This window comes from Haliotis asinina, chromosome 8, assembly GCF_037392515.1.
Source record: "Haliotis asinina isolate JCU_RB_2024 chromosome 8, JCU_Hal_asi_v2, whole genome shotgun sequence".
Classification (NCBI taxonomy): domain Eukaryota; kingdom Metazoa; phylum Mollusca; class Gastropoda; order Lepetellida; family Haliotidae; genus Haliotis; species Haliotis asinina.
This window is the reverse complement of record NC_090287.1, coordinates 28473192-28490481: the sequence shown is the minus strand read 5'-3', so window position 1 is coordinate 28490481 and position 17290 is coordinate 28473192. Positions and strand designations below refer to the sequence as shown.

The following is a 17290-nucleotide window of genomic DNA, read 5'->3' as shown; positions in this document are numbered from 1 at the left end:
CTTCCGGGTGATGCACACGCCGTACGTACAACCATGACAACGGAGAGTAAGCAGTCGCTGAAAAGAGTGTTTTGACAATATTCAAGGATGTTTTCTTGAGGAAATATTAGCTAATGGTAACCATGTCATCAGAAACCCCAAAGCGTATATACTGCAGGTCAAATAACTGTGTTGTATGCTGATTTTTGTTTGTGGAAGGATCTGTGTCGGTGACCTGAATATTTTGAAAGTCCCTCCGATCCCTATATAGTAGCCGTTGTCTGATTGGTTAAATCTATTTAACAGTCTCGCGTTTGATTGGACGGTCGTTGGTCGCTCAAAGGTTACATCAGCCTGGGGTTACATGACGTGACTCTCTACTAGGTTTTGTTAGACTCAGTGGTGGAGTGTAACGAAATACATTGAGACTAAGTTTACTTAGACTGAAGACGAAGGAAAACGAAGTTCTGCTGAGAGTAAAGCGTCTTTACTACATACATGTCACGTTTCGGTGAAAATACTAGAACCGTTATCAAGCATGTTCCACAAGAGCATATAAACCAGATTTCTCGTATCCGCTATCAACTATTCACGAACAGATGCGGCGTTAATACATACACAGTGAGGTGTATTTAAGTAGGAACACACACAAACACATACGCACGCACATACACATACATGCGCGTTGCTCATACACATCTACTATATTTTGATAACATATGTTCATAACTGAACATTTTTGTGTTGGGTTTCAGTCATGTGTGTTTGAATTGAGACTGAAACTGAGTTGCCCATTTATGAACATGGAATCAACAGATTAAACTTTGGGCACATTTATGTATTGTCCGTCTCACAGACCTCTGTATTCATTTCTGTAGCTCTTAATGAAGAAAGCTTTGAATTGAAGCTCATATTTCATTGGGACATCTTTTCAATAAAAGGTAGGTGCTTGCCTCTTTCAGCTGGACATATTTTCAGACTGTTTATCAGGCTAATATATAACTCGTACTTCCAACAACCGTACCGAACCCCAAGGCAAAGACAAACCAATACCCCCCCCCCCCCAAAAAAAAAACAACAACAAAAAAACCAAAAAAAACAAAACAAAAACAAAAAACAAACAAAAAACCCATAAAAACAAAAACAAACAAACAAACCCAAACAGACAAAAACAAACAAAAAACCTGGAAAAATCAACAACAACCCCCCACCCCCACCCCCAACACCAACAAAACCCACAAAAACAAAACAAAACAAAAAACAAAAACAAAATAAACAAAACAACCCCAAAAACCAACACGACCCATTCTAACTTTTTCTGCACCAGTGAAAAGGAAAATGACTATAACTTATCTAGGGTTTCCTATAACATTAGTGATATTGTCTCGTGCAAGGCACGAGCATATATGAACTAGTGTAAATCTTCAAGTTATAATTAGTCAACATGCTATCATTTATGTATGGTACTGATATCATCATCAAATTTTAATCTCAGTGCGGTTTTAATACATTCACTGAACCAACGGTACTTCTACCGTACATGATATCACAGAAGAGGCTCCGCCCCCTTTTACTTTCTTTGAGATACGTTGTTACGTAAGCACAACGGCCTGAACATTCCGGAAGTAAAGGGCCAAACATGAAGGAAGAAAACAATCTTTCAGGAAAGCTAATCAGGTGGAACCCCAATTAGTACATATAATGTGTAGTGATTCGTCTAACACCATGGTAAAACAATAGAGTCGGTATACACTGCAAGTGTGCGATAACTGCCTGCCATTCATGAAACTCGGTCGGTGGTATTGACCGTTACCAAGCACCAGAGAATGTAAACAACATGGCGTCGCACGCATGACCAGCCCACGCAGTTGCTTGACATTTGTTGATAGGATGCTGTAAAGTTAGGGGTGTGTTCAGTCTCCTGTTAATCGGGACAATACCTGTGCGTATTGTACATTTGAGCTCACTTGGTAAACTTGTGTGATTACGTAAACTCACGGAAAGGTGGTAAACATGCAATTTCACGATCTCTTCGACATGGACACACGTAGTTTGTCATACTGTTCAGTTTGAATATCGCTGGAGTGTATCCAGCATATTTGGAAAAAGATAGTACAATCTTTTGTTTCAAGGTAAGTGAAATCTACATGACTTTAAGATAGTTTTGTGCTGATGGTGTTGCTACGTTGTGTAGATTTTATAGTTTGAATCAATGCAACGCTAACCAGATCCATATTTATTTCCAAGGTTAAATATTAGCTAGCGCATGCATTGTTTATTTGCCTTGTAGTCATAGTTGAGTCAGTAACTCATCAAGTGACGTTAATTGTGTAAGGTTTTGTCATGGCCAGAAGTCATATTATGCACATGCATTTACATTGGTGTACAGGACTGCCATGACAGTGTTTTGTGACTTGTTTGACAAGTTATTTCACTTGTTACATACTGGCTTGTGACCAGTTATTGCCACGTACCAATTATTGCCAACACTTAGCTGTAGTGCTTGAACAGTCAGCCTGACTAGTTCTTCTGAAGTATTTCACTTATTGACACATCACAAAAGCGCTAAGTTATGAGACTTAAAATCACTGTAAGTAATTTACATTACAAATTCATTAAAATCATGAATCCCTTTGTAAGACTAGACCCAAACATGTCGGGGGGATGTCATGTGATCATAAGTGTGTTGACATGAAATTTCATAAATGATGAGAATTGAATGAAAATCATCTTGACTATGTTGTGAATCTATGACATTACAATTCAGTCCATAAAAAGTGCAGGTTTTAATTTGTCTAAACATACCCATATCGCCAACACTCAATCACTAAACTCTGAAATGGCAGACTCCGTTTTCTGGACTCAACAGATACCATGCAGGCGATACTGACAAAATATAACTGTCAGTTTTCACCTTTATCTTTATTTTTCCCCCAGAGAAAACAAACATTAGCAGAACTGCAAACAACTGCTCAAAAAATCAACTGTGAAAAGTTCAACAGCAGTGACATCTCCATATTCTCATCAGCTTATATCAGCGTCCATCAACATTCACATTTTTTAAAAACAAATTCCAATTATGAAAGCTCTTCAATATGTCAAGGTTTCAAACAAAATAGTTTTATTACCAATTTCATGTCACATTTGGTGAATAACATGTGAAAATGAGAAATGGCGATAACTGGTCTTGTTAGTTGTTGGGAAAGCACAATATACACTACCATGGTTCCTGTTCATTGTGTTTTGGAGAAACACAATCGGCAACTGTAAACAAGCAGGAAATGTGAATAGCTAATCTGTCATCAAGATAATTTCAAAATGAAAGACTGTATAAATATTCATCATTATTCAAGAAAACTTGGGTGTGGAGAATTAGCCTAGGAACTAGAAGCTTTTGAAATGCATGCTTGTCATGGTGACCAAGACTTATTTGTCTGAGGAAATTGAAAAATCCAGTGATGGTAGTTCTCTTTGGCCACATGCATTTGAGGGCTAAAATGTTTAACAAGTTCTCAAATTTGTTACAAAATGAAAACTGATCAATTCAGACCAAAGAAGTAAATTGTCAACATTATTGTATCTTTCAAGCAGGAAAAGCCTCTGAAGGTGGATGGAATAAAGTTTACAGTAGTCTTTAAAAAGCATGAATTTCATGGGCTGCCTTGTGTGTTTTGTGTAGGCTGCTTGTTATGTGTCGCACTTCACCTCACAGCTGGCTTTCTATTTTCACTTCAGTGTTCACGCCTTAGTGCAAGGACGTTGCACCCAAAATGAGCAGAGTTGCAGTTCATCCTAACTCCTCTTACAGAGACACATCTCCATCAAAACTACCTCACTACACACCAATAGGGATGAGTCGAAAACAGTTCAACAAACAACCTTCGAGACTAGAAATGCTACAAGCAGACTTCCAGTCAAAATTACTGCGTGAAAAAGAAGAGAAAATGATAAGGATGTATGAAGATCAACAGAGACGTGCATTGTCCAAAGTTGGTCAACGCCAGAATAGTGGAAATAGTTCCACAGGGGGTCCGTCTGCTCGTCAGTTCTTTCAGCAGAGACGTCAGATGGAACAACAGGGGTATAGCTCTCCTCCAATTGAGGAACACTACCGTATGATGAGGAGAGGGTACTCATCAGGGGGTTACAGCAGTGCTAGTAGTCATGCATCAAACTCCTCATCAAGACATGGCAAAAATAGTGCAGGAAAAGACAGAGCCAACCTGTTACAGCCGCTTAATGACAAGAAAACACCACCAGTGCCAACCAAAGCAAGAATTGCCAGACAAAGGCCTAATGCACACAATAATGCAAATACAGTGCAGACGCCTAATGGACAGTATGACGTGCGACAAGACAATAGCAGAACTAGTAGCAATGACAGTAGCCCACCTCCAAATTTACACACTTTGCGGAATTTTCAACGAAAACGATTAGGTGCGCCACCTCCAAAGAGGAACGAATCTGAAGGTACTCAAAAACTTACTGACTTTCAACGCTGGCAGATGGAGCAGAACAGGGCAAGAGAGCAGAGACTAGACAGATATAATCAGTCTGTGCAGGATGGGCGCAGTCCACAGGGTGGTCAGTGGGGGGAGGGAGACAGCACGGATGGAGACAAGGAGAACCAGGATGTGCAGGATGACCTGGAGGAAAAGCAGCGTGAGATCATGGAGGAGATTGAGAGACATAAACAAGAGCTGGAATCCATGAGGAGAGACAAGGAGAGGGAAGAAGAAGAGGTGAGTTCATCATTACTTGGTAAAAAATTCTTCCAACATCAGGGGAATGCAATGCTCCCGTCGTCCCAGATTTAACCTTTTGACTGTCACCATGAGTATACTCATGGTATCAATTTTGGTCCAGTTTGCCACTATGATTTATCTTTTAGTTATATCAGTGGGGTCTTTAAACCAAGTTTCACTTGTTGGCAAACAGGCACAAGAAGCAAACGTCTCCTGTTGGTAAGAAAGAACGCAAGGAGACGTTTCTTTCTTCTGCCTCTTTTGCCAACACGTGAAACTTGTTTTAAAATAACACTATGAGATAACTCAAAGTGGCATATATGATCAGAATTGATACTATGAGTATACTCATGAGAGGCAGTCAGCGTGTTTACATACATACTGAAAGTACATTTTTTATTTAATACTGAAATATTGCTTCCACCCTGAAAATACTCCACGACAATGGCAACTTAATTCCTGCAATAATTACCTTGTTTCGATGTGTTGAAATATTAAAGGCGCATGTTTTCTTATGGCCTCAGGAATAGAAATGTCTTTTTTGTATCTACACAAAGGCACCCTTTAAAGTTAAAGTGTGCCAGTAAGAATAATGATTTAATAATAGTAATTCAAACTTACTGGGAGGCCATGTGTCATAGGATATCATCAATTTTGATAGTTTACTTGAATCTTTTTACATTGAGAGATTCATAACAGGGTTCAGCAATTTTGTGCATAATATGCAATGGGGGTCACTTACTTTGTACATAAATTTTAGGGAAGCAGCCTGGGATTGGGAGGAGGGGGAGGGGAGAGGGTGGTGGGGGTGTTGGTGTGTGTGTGATGCACATTGTACATGCTTCTCCATGTAAATCATCATCACCTCATAGCCATAAATTATGATATATTAATTTTTTCTTTATGTACATTTTACTTTATGTACATTTTACTTTATCTACATTGAGGATACCATGTTCGCAAGGCAATAAATTAATCTGAGCTGAATATAAAGATTCTCAAATATTATGTGGAACCTGTTACATAGGTCAAGTGTAGAATGGGTTAATTTCCTGGACAGTATCTTGTAAAGTGACACTAGTCAGATATCCCGAGGGTTAGTGCTTGACCTGTCATGTTGGGTGTTGACATTTGGAAGCCTTTATCAGTCATTATTTCGAAGCAATTGGTGCCATATCAACATAGGCTGATATGGAGGCCCATTGAGGAGAGAAGGAGATTTTAGACAAATGTTACTTGTTGACATACTAAGTCATGCCATGGATTTTACATTTGTTTTATAGTTATACAACCCATCCTGTATCTGTCTGCATATATCCCACTATACATGGTATGTTAAATTGTAACACCAAATATTTGTATGTTTTGGGTTTAAGAATTCATTGTGAGATTTACTGGTCATAAGGTTTGAAAAGCAATAAAGAATCTTTTGAGATATGATTTCTTTTCATCAAATTCATCCTGAAGACCAGACTTTGATTCTCCACCAATGTGTAAGGCCCATTTCTGGTGTTCCCTACCATTATATTATGGGCATATTGCTAAAAGCAGAGTATAACTAAACTAACTCACTCACTCACTGTGAGTGCCAAAGCTTAAACACATTACCTCATATTTAAATGAATCATATTTATCTTTGTGACTATGATATCATATATGGAGACATAATTATCATTAACAGAGATAAAATGATCCTTTCCATAGTGAAAGTATCATCTATGTAAAATCAGGGCTCTAATGACTCCACTAAAAAGGCAGATATTATACATATCATAAGTATTGGGTCATGAATACAATAACAAGTCAGCAGTATTATTCATCTTATTCTGTGAAACAATAAGGAATATGTCCTTTGACGTAGCCATGCTGATCATGCTAATTTAGCATGACAAGGACCAGTGACCACGTTACTGTCAAATTAAGATACAATACATACACATATATATCCCAGTTTCATTATATCGTTTGATGCACCCAAATTCAAGTGAGAACATTCCATATGAAATAATCATGAATATTTGATTGTAGTGAATGCATATAACAAATTAAATTCTGAAAGGGATGATTTGCCAAATATGTGAATGAATAGCAAGAATTCTAGTAAGTAACTCCTCAACTGATGATTGCTTCATTACCAATGAACAGTCATAAAAAAAATTAGCATCATTTTTCAGATTTTCTTATCCACGTTATAATTACAGATGTGTATAACATGCTGCAACTTGCTACTTCAAAGCAATGACTAAATTACATCATTAGCATTTTTGAAGTCTTCAAGAAATATTCAATCATGACTTTTCAGTTAGTGAAGTGAACTTCCTTAAAATAAACACTCTTTCAGGCCCTGACAACTTTGAAGATATGTTTCATCATCAAGTGTTTCAAACACTAAAACAGGATTTCCAAAATCGTTTGTGTTTGACTCTGAGAAAATGTGATTGACTGCATGGTTGTTTGGTCACTGCTACCAATCTTCGATTATTTCAATTAATTGGAACACCATTAATGGTACAAAGGTTTTTCCATATTGGCACTACAGTGCCTCTGTAGGTGTCAGTTGCCTCTCACATGTAAAAAATGTCGCATGTTAGATGCACTAGAGCTACCTTTGTGTTGACAGAACTTGTGTCCTAGTTCCCACACCCAAAGACAGAACTGCTGATTTGCCAGCATTGTCTTGTAGGTGATGTGGGACACTTCATTTCTCAATGGTATAATGACGTTAATTGTTTTGCATCAGTGATTATGTACATAGAGCAGCTTAAGGGAATACTGTCATTTGTCAACATCTTGATAGTGTGCCAAATATAGATAAAAAACTGTTGTTTTTTTTGTTGTGATGTCATTGGCCTGAAAGGGTTGTAAATACTGACAGGGGCTAGAAGTGCCTTTGTCATCATGAGTATATTATTAATGAACTTCAATCACCTGATGACTTGAAGCTGGGGTCTTCAGGTATATTTGTAGGTAATGAGACTAGCTAGGTATATTTGTAGGTCATGAGACTAGCTAGGTGCATGCTTTAGCATCTTTGACAAGTCCCCAGGGAGTCCTCTAGTTAACCAAATTCAAGTTTTTTGTGGTTACCTTAGTTAGTGATTCTTAGCTTTGTATGTTTTCTTTTTGAAATGGGTAGTTGTTAGCATTCAAGATGTTGAAGATTCAGGAACATTCATTCAGTTAAACTTGACACTATTACTCTTACCTTTAGGTCAGAGGGGTTAGTTGGATAGCCTAGTGGTTACAGTGTTAGCTCTTAGTTTGACTCCCACATGGGTGCAATGTGTCATTTAAGTCCCATTTCCCAGTCAGTCAGTCAGTCACACAGGAGTCTGTGCAAGAAGTGCTGTGATAGTTTGGCTTGAATTGTTTTATGCAATGTTTCTACATACAATATAACATTTACAATGTGGTCAAATGTAACATAGCATTTTGTTGGGTTGAGTCCGGTTAACCCGATCAGCCACCTCAGCTTCCACAAAAATGGAAATCAGACAACTGATTGTCTAGACTCCAGCCTTTGTGTACCCCCGCTATTTTTGTGGAAGCCGAGGTGGCTGAGCTGGTTAGATGGTTGACTTTGTGTGCTGGTGGTTAGGTGCCTGACTCTATGGATGTAGGTTCGAAATCTCAGATGGGACTCAACCCAAATAAAGTACTACAATTAGTACTTTACTAAGAAAGTGCAATATGTTACAAATGTTTTTAAAGTATGTCAGTATGAATTTTAAAAACTGTAAAACATTCTGTTGTTCTCTATCGGTGATCTTATGGACTTTCTAATTTCATGATGAACAATTCTCAATTTAGGGCTGGGATGGGTCCATATTTTCTACCCAGGTACTCCAACCCCTATTACCCTACCCTATCCTACCCAACCCAGATACCCGTAATGTTAATACCTGACATCAAATTTGTAATAAATGACAATTTTTTTTTCAGGTCAGAAGCTAAAAGTACAAGATTTTCAATATTTTATAATACTCAAAAGAGGTGACTGTACATTATGTCTAAGTCATTCAAGGCAATAGAACCTTTCAATTGTGACAGCACCACATACTAAATTCATTAAGCTATTAGTCCCATGATCAGAAAGGGTCTCAGCACTACTCTGCTTCCTGTACATTTCCCAATGAAGTGTTCTACCTTTTTGGTTTGTTTTGTGGAACAAGTTATTTTAAGAACAAAATCTCTAATTCTCTAGTTTGTACCTGATTTAATATATGAAGTAAATATTCTGAAGTCCATGTCTTGTGAAAGTCTGTTTGGTTCAGAAAGCAAGGTTAGCTGGTAATATTGTCCTGAGGACTAACTGACAGAGTTTAGCTTTATGCCACTTTCAGCAATATTCCGGCAATATGACAACAAAGGAAATGGGCTTCAAACATTGTAGCCATGCGGGGATTCAAACCCGGATCTTAGGTGTGACAAGCTCTCCTGAGGAAATTGACTTAGTTCAAAGTATGCATCTGTTCACCTGACAGTAAAAGCTGTACCCAGAATGATGAAATGGTAATGTGACCTTCTACTGCCTGGCATGGCAGCTTGGGCTGTATGATCCCCAGGGAGCCGATAACTATGATCAAGTGCACACTAATCCTTTGACCTAGGTGGTAATGTCAGATCTTTGAGTATGTGCACAGACCTAGTCCATAGAAGTTAGTGCAACAGAGGGAATGACATTATTATTGATAACACTAATATCTACAGAAAATGATTCCAGAGGCCAAGTACAGTTTTGTATGCTAAAAAGGTTTTGACATAAGCTGATTACTTTATGCGAATTTTCATGCTTGTTAGTCAAAAGCACGGAAGAAACACATTTTTCAATTATATATTGCCAAGTGCTAGTTAGTCAGTGTTACTAAAGAGAAACATTCTGATGATAATTTTCCAAATGCAAGGTGCATCATTATATGCAGCAATTTTGCAGGTGCACAGTGCACGCAATTCCATGGGAACATTTCCTTTGTTTCTTATATCCATACAACACCATCAGTATTAATATTGTATATACAAGCTTAGGTATCAAAGCTTCAATCTAAGTCTATATTCACACCTTATATGATGAGAGTCTGCCGAATCAATTGGATGACATGTTTACCATATTAGTAGTCATGTGCTTGGCATTTCATGTAAACATAATGTGCGTATTGCCATGGGAACACACACACATTGATTCTCGTTGCTGTCCCCTATTCCCAGCCCAGCTTCATAATCTATAGACTCACGTAGTACAAGTAAACACCATTGTTAAGTTCCTCTTTGTCTGTTTCAAAGTGCTTCCACGCAATGCAGAGGGAAATGTGCCAACGCCCAAGCAGAATTGATTGGGGTTTTTGTTAAGAATTTTTGAAGCAATTTGTATTGAAACACATTAGACATAAGCTGTGTGAGAAGCTACAACAGCAAACCAGGTCTATGTGACCATGTGAAATGAAGATCCATATGTATGATTTACTGCAACCATTATCCAACACTCACAAATTAATGGCAATAAACTGTGAACAAACTGTCAAATTTTTGTTGATAAAGGTTTGAATTTCACAATTTTCTAATTACTGCAATGAGCTTTATAAATGAGACGGAATCAACATTCCACAATGTCTTTGAAGTCTATGTAACAGATGTGTATTTAACTTGCAAAAAGGGTGAAAAGGGTGAGTCACTTCAAGTCAACTCTGGTTAAACCTATGTACAGCCCCATTGTACTGACACAGAAAAACTGCTCATGGTTTTAAACGTATGGGCATAATATGTGCTTTATGAGTTCACAGCTGGCTGAATAGTTATTAGAGTGTGCAGCTTGTGACTATGTAACAACCTTGATCAGCTTCTGACCTTGCAATTGTGTCATTTATACATTATGGGAAATACTACCTGACATGTATTTTAAGAGAACATTAAACAATATTGAGTTCCTCTCATGTCTGTTCCTGTAAAGCTTGAGCTTGTGTTACATGTAAACCCGGCCATCATGCTTGGATTATGCATACATGTATATAAATTGAGGACAACAGTCAGGCTAACCTTTTTATTTTTTGTGTTCACCAGATTTCTGTTCCCAAACATTATGACATTTCAAATGAAACCATTCATTTGCAAAATTACATGTGAAAAACAATTGATTTTATACAGGAAGATTTCACTCTATGGTGAGATGACCTTTAAACATACACTGGAAAAAGTCCACATTTTCAAGCTTGGAAATGTCATGGAAAGGTGATGTTTGCAAGACATTTCCAAGTTTGGAAATATGGGATTTCCAAGATGGACGTTTTGGAAATCACCATTTTTTTCTTGTGATAGTTTTGGTATTTTTCAAGAAGAGGGTGTCTGGTTTACAACATGATTATCACTCATCAAATGTAGCTGCAGTAAATCAAATCATTTTTCTTACTGAACTCTCTTGATGTTTAATTTTGCAGATTGTTATTTATTGAAGGATTATGGAATCTTCTCAGATCTTTTCATCATGATCATACCAACCATTTCTTTTACCAACAGGCAAGGCGGGAAGCAGAACTGGAGAGGAAGAGGGAGGCAGAGAGAGAAAGGAGGCTCAAAAGGCAAATGGAAGAAGAGAAAAAGAAAAGAATGCAAGAAGAAGAAAGAGAAAGGAGGGAAGAAGAAAGACTTCAAAGAGAAGAAGAGAAAATGAGAAGAAATGCAGAGAACAGGCGTAGGCAACAACAACAACAGCAGCAGCGGGCTCCACAACCAAGACACCGCACACCATCACCTGAAGAAGATGACTACCGTGTTCCAGAGAGCAATGTAGACTTCTACATTCAGGCTGCCACTGAGAGTGAGGCACAAGGAGAACTGGGACAGCTTGTTCCATGTAAGATCTGTGGTAGGAAGTTCCTTGCTGACAGACTTGGTAAACATCAGACTGCTTGTAAGAATGCCAACAAGAAGAGGAAAACATTTGATCCCACAAAGATGCGTACAGAAGGAACTGAGATGGCCAAGTATGTTGGGAAGACCAAGACACCAAGGAAACAACCGGTAAGTTGTATCATGTGTGATTGCTTTGAAGATGCGTTTGAATCTGTGAAAGGTCCAGCCTGCCTTGACTTGACTTCTCCAGCCAACAGGTCCTGTAACTCTTTACTTACCTGAAACTTCAAGCTATGTAAGCACGTTATGAATATTTGTAATTGACTTGTTACTGTTCTGTGAAATGTGAGCGTTCTATAAGCATGGTCAACTAACTGCTGTGTACAGTTGCCCATCTCTGTGAGGCAAACAATGATTTACACAACTAGTGAGTGGGCATTCATATAAAATGTCTTTGCAGTTTGCTTTATTAGGACATTCCTCGGTATCTTTAGCAAAACGGTGGTGGTGTGTGGTCTTTTGCAAAGATCCCTGCTAAAATATCAGATGGAAATGGTCGTTGAGAGACCTTGTATCAGGACCTTAAATGTTTGGCAGCTTAACCCCTAAGAGTTCCTGGGACTAACGTCCTGGCTGTCAATGAAGCATGTGTAACACATGTGGTCTCGCCATAGGCAAGTGAGTCTGTGCCTCTGTTCACCCAGCAGTGAATGGGTACCTGGTGGGATACAGACCTTCTGTGCGGATGTTAGTGCATTATAAGTACTCTTTGTCTATTGTGAGACACATGAGTACGTAAGTCCTCAGTGATTTTAAGAATCAAATACTAGTATTGAAAAGATCAGTTAATTCCTACATTGTGTTCATTATTCTGTTGCATGCAATTGGTGTATGGCAGAAGTGTTTCATAACTGTTGAAAAAGGAATTCTTATGAATCATACATTGTCTTTTTAATTATTTACTTGTTAACTAACATAAACTCAGTTAGGTATACACAATATTGACTGTGACACATAAAAAAATTAAGATTACATGAACATCAACTGATGAACTTTATCAGACTATTTAAGAGAAAGGGCAGGCGTTTTTTCTCTCGAATCACAGATGTTGTTTATATGTTGTACAATTGTTGCTGAATAGAGTCAAGGCTACTTCTTTCTAGTCTAGTAGTTGAGGCGTTCACTTGTCATGCAGGGGGCCCAAGTAGATTCCCCACATGGATATGATGTGTGAAACCCATTTCTGGTGTTTCCCTGTTGTGATATGGCTGAAATATCGCTAAAAGCAGCGTAAAACCCAACTCACTCACTCACTCTTTCTCCAATGTCTTGTCTGGGCATGATTGCATTGGGATAGGAAATAGTCCTGAAATGTTATCAGGTGTGTAAGTGAACAGAGAACATCAGCAGGAATGAAGAGTGATAGACTCCTAAATGTTCAAAACTTCACTGGCCCTCAGGATATCTTTTCGTTAACACAGCTGGTATGGGCAAGCTGGTATGGGCAAGGTGTACATGATATTCATGTCTCATTTTAGTGGACTATGCTCAACCACTGGTCCTAGTAGAAAATAGGATAAAAGACTAGTGATCAAAGCATTCACTCATCATGCTGAAGACTTAGGTTCGATTACCCAAATGATTACAATGTGTGAAACCCATTTCTGGTGTCCCTCATTGTGATATTTTGGTGATATAGTAAAACTATACTCACACACACACTCTCTTATTTATAATACTATTCGTCTCGTCCCTCAGTCATGAATGTGAAAAGTTGTACAAGTAAAGTCCATACTGAAAATTATATTGCACATTAAGTCCTTGAATGTTTAACCACTTGTCTTTATGTCCAGGCATTATGACAAATACTCACATATAAAGCAAAATTCATAAAAATGCCAACATTAAGTATGTAGTTGTTTCCCCTCTTGCCCATCCAGTTTTATGACAGTCCTCCTCACAGAAGCGCTCGTCATTAAGCTGAATCATTGTCAACTTTAATTATGCCATAAACATGATGTTATCAAACTTATAACACATAAAGTGGATACTGGCTATATATAGGATTCCACCCTGAAAACCATTAAAAGATTGTTACGATCTTAAGTTGAAATATTGGACCACATGTTTGTATTGAAAAAGACTCTTTGTGTTGTGATAAAAGCATAAAAGTGTTGTGATAAAAGCATGAAATGAATATTCAAAACAAGACTAAAGATTATTTTGATCTCATGTATTGGGATATTGTTTGGTCGCCCAGTATTTGATCATCTGGGTTGTTACTATTTCAACCAGTCTGTTGTGACACCAGGTCGAAAATACACACTACCCTACAAAGGTTCCTGTTTCAAGATTGCTTGGCGATAAGAGACTTAGGGTCACCCCATACAAGGTCTTTAAGCCTGGTGGTTTGTGAGTGCCCCGCCACCTTTAAGAGTTGCCATGTTGCTTGTTAGTGAAAAGAAGTGTGTTGTGTATGGTATGCATATAAATAACATGAGTTCTTACACTGAAGACAAGCAAGGGGCTATTGCTGAGAATGGTAGCATACTGACTAAGGCCAGTGTGTCTAAACGTGTTGAATAACAAACAACAAGTGAGTGTAGTGGTATATATTTTGGGTTATCAGCTTACATTTTATCAAAGACCATGGTGTAATAAGCTTATTGATTTGTCACAGAAAGGAGTGCAGAGGTTATCAAGGATAAAATTAATTACCAAACACTAGGTTTATCATTAAACATGCACAATACTGGCAGTATTTTCCTCATGCATGTAATCTTCTTACATGTATAATAACTGGAAAAAGTATTTGAGAAATATTAATTTTGGGTTTTGAATAATATATATTTATGGCTGTTTTTTCTGTTAATTGATAGCTGTCAGATGTTTTGTTAAAGGTTTAGATGTTTTGACAATTATGACAGTTTTTATTAACTGACATGAATATATTAAGCTATACAGAGATAATACCCTTCCTTCTGAAACTAATGAAGAACTAGATATAGATGGACTAGGGTTCTCTGAAACTAGTTATTCCCACAGATTGAGTCTTTATTCATGCATGCTGAATCAAGGTCTGTGCATGTACAGGAACAGGAAAGTCTCTTAGTAATGTATTTCAGTCATGAATGCCTCTCTAGAATTTACTGTGACTCAGTATGTCAGCAACATTTATGACTCATTTCTTTATTTAAACATCAGTCCCATTATTAGTAGAACAACACTTTTTGTAGCAAGTGCACCTGTCACTTATTGTAATGAAGAAATTATTGACAATATCTCCAAAGAATACTAGAATTATATAAAAATATCAAATGGTACCGTATTTAAGCTAGTGTTATCAGGAACGCTGATATCCAGACAAGTATGCTTGTACAAAATATATTTTTTTTTATTACTCATGGTTTACAAGTTTTTCTTAAATGTTTACTTTTAAGCATATTGTATTTTGAACCTAATTATATGTTAAACATATTGATCAGAAGACATGAAATGAAATGAATGATATTAGATCATGTTGACTCATGATGGAATGTGAGAATATTTTGAATGGAAATATTTACATTCCATATTTTTTATTTCTACTGTGTATCCATGCACATCACAGGACTCATGCTGAAGGCTTTGCCAGAGTCAGTAACATACACTTCCCCTTGAGAGTTTTCATTCATTTAAGACACTCACCATATGTTATGTGTATACATATATGGTTACATCAAACATTGTTTACTCCAGTAACTTGGGGGAACCAACTGCAGGTGAATTGCACAAGGATCATGCATCAAATACCTGCAAAGCATGTGCTGATATTGTGCATGTGAACAGCTGCAGTTTGGTGTAAATTGTTTGGTAAAGAATTTGCCCATTTTCACAGATTTTTATCATTTATTGAACTCATGACAACCTTTTCATCATTGAGAATTTGTTTCTCAATACGTCAGTTCATATGTAAACAGTACCTTTAAACTGTATAGAATTTAGTTTAGAACAGTTGCCTGAAGGAAGTGGCTATATTTTCACTAGTTAGTCCAAACTTACAGTAGAGGGAAGGAAAGCATCCTTTGAATGAAACATGTGAATACTGAAATTGTAATGCTAGAAAGTCTCTTTAAGCTGATCACTGGACACTTGAAGTGATTATATTGTTTGAATATCTTTTTCTCTTTTCAGAAAAAGAAAGACTGGCGTGCTCAACATGAGAATTTCATTGAGACAATCCGCTATGCCAAGAAGCTCAGTGAAATGGAAGCGCAAGGTGTGAAGCCACAGAATCTGCCTCCACCCCCTAAAACTGTTAACCCAGACTATGTGCGTTGTCCGACGTGCAATCGCAACTTTAACCCCAATACAGCTGAGAGGCATATACCCAACTGCCGAGCAAGACCTCGTCGATAAGTCCATTCATTTTCTAATCAGCCACATGTGCAGGTGACTTTGTGTATATGTGACAGTAATGATTTCGGAGATATATGTTTATTTGCATATAGAGTGCCGATAATGTTGTTAGCTGAGTGCCAGTAATACATTCTGTGATAATGACGAGATTGTGTAAATTTGTACAAAGTAAATACCAGTATGTTTTTTATGCTTTGGATGTCATAAAACAGATCTTTCCTGGTTAATTCCCATAAGGGGAAGTACTTCTTTATCAAAACCCCAAGAAATCCACATTGAAAACTAATACACATAAAACTTCTATGAAGTTCTCGCAAATATTTTTTGTTGAAATGGTGATGATCTAGAACTGCTGTGATCCTTATACATATTCCAAACATCCATGCTTTATGAGGCTACCAGTACCAATACCACATTTAACCTTTGCAGTTTCATAGTCACTTTCATCATCCTATACAACCAAGACAGGGATGTTTGCATTTGTTTCAGTTAAATAGTTTGTGATACTACAGGGTGCTTTTAAGTAGGTATTTTCATGTCAGAGATGATGAAAGCATGCTGTTTGGCAATATGTTTACTATTTGCAATCTGTATTTAGGAGTGTGATTAATTAGGTAAAGGTTTATTGCAATGTATCTACCAAGATGTCTTGTTGTGAACAGTTAATACCATTTAGAATGTAGAAGGGTAAGATGCTGAATTGAATTACGCTTTCTTTGTAAATTATAGTAATTTGTTAGGTGGAGTCCCATGCAGGATTCAAAGCCAGACCGCTTGTACAACTTGTCTCATGAGACAATGTGTCTTTACACTGAAGTTTACAAACTACTGTTACCCCATCAGAAATAAGACTTCTTTTTCGTTTTAGGCCAGACCAGTTCTGTTTTTTGTCTTACAAATTTTTGTCCTCTGAAAACCTAAAGGCAGGCAAGAAAAAAAACAACAACAACAAAATTCCAATCAAAATAATATTCCTTCTAATTACACAAAGCATTTTACTTTGGACAATTTATGGAATGAATATGGGTAAAAAAACAGCAACAAAAAATATTTTCCTGTGAGTTTACATTTTTAGCCAATAAAAACATCAGGATTTAATTTTTTGACCGGGGGAAAATTCATTTTTATTTTTTTTCTTAGTCTTGAAAAAAATATGGCAGGCAGATCCGTAAAACAAGAAATATAACTGGTGTGGCCTTATAGAAAGAAATACAGAAATGTGTTTGCTTCATAATTATAAGTAACCATAAATATACTTTACTTTTAATTGAAACCTTTCTTTTCCTACCCTAAATATGTATGAAATTTTCGAGAAGTATAGCATC

At 37.3% G+C, this 17290-nt stretch overlaps 1 protein-coding gene across 3 annotated transcripts; it reads left to right on the top strand.

The window, feature by feature from the left end:
- Positions 1-1645: 1645 nt before the first annotated feature.
- Positions 1646-16246, top strand: LOC137293510 (zinc finger C2HC domain-containing protein 1C-like). Of its 3 annotated transcripts, none has more exons than XM_067824105.1 (4): positions 1646-1671; positions 3715-4721; positions 11232-11735; positions 15741-16246. In XM_067824105.1, exons 2-4 carry the CDS (start codon positions 3750-3752, stop codon positions 15963-15965), a joined length of 1701 nt encoding a protein of 566 aa, XP_067680206.1. In that variant the 5' UTR covers positions 1646-1671; positions 3715-3749; the 3' UTR covers positions 15966-16246. The 3 variants fall into 3 exon arrangements, with proteins under 3 accessions (XP_067680206.1, XP_067680205.1, XP_067680207.1); XM_067824104.1 differs by lacking the exon at positions 1646-1671 and adding an exon at positions 1798-2111; XM_067824106.1 differs by lacking the exon at positions 1646-1671 and adding an exon at positions 1837-2111 and having other exon boundaries at positions 3788-4721.
- The last annotated feature ends 1044 nt before the right edge of the window (positions 16247-17290 follow it).

Excerpts from the sequence above, each read along its gene's own strand:
- LOC137293510 (XM_067824105.1), top strand. The coding sequence starts at position 3,750 with ATGAGCAGAGTTGCAGTTCATCCTAACTCCTCTTACAGAGACACATCT. Across the intron at positions 4,722-11,231 it reads AGGAGAGGGAAGAAGAAGAG|GCAAGGCGGGAAGCAGAACT; the intron begins GTGAGTTCATCA and ends TTTTACCAACAG. Across the intron at positions 11,736-15,740 it reads AGACACCAAGGAAACAACCG|AAAAAGAAAGACTGGCGTGC; the intron begins GTAAGTTGTATC and ends TTCTCTTTTCAG.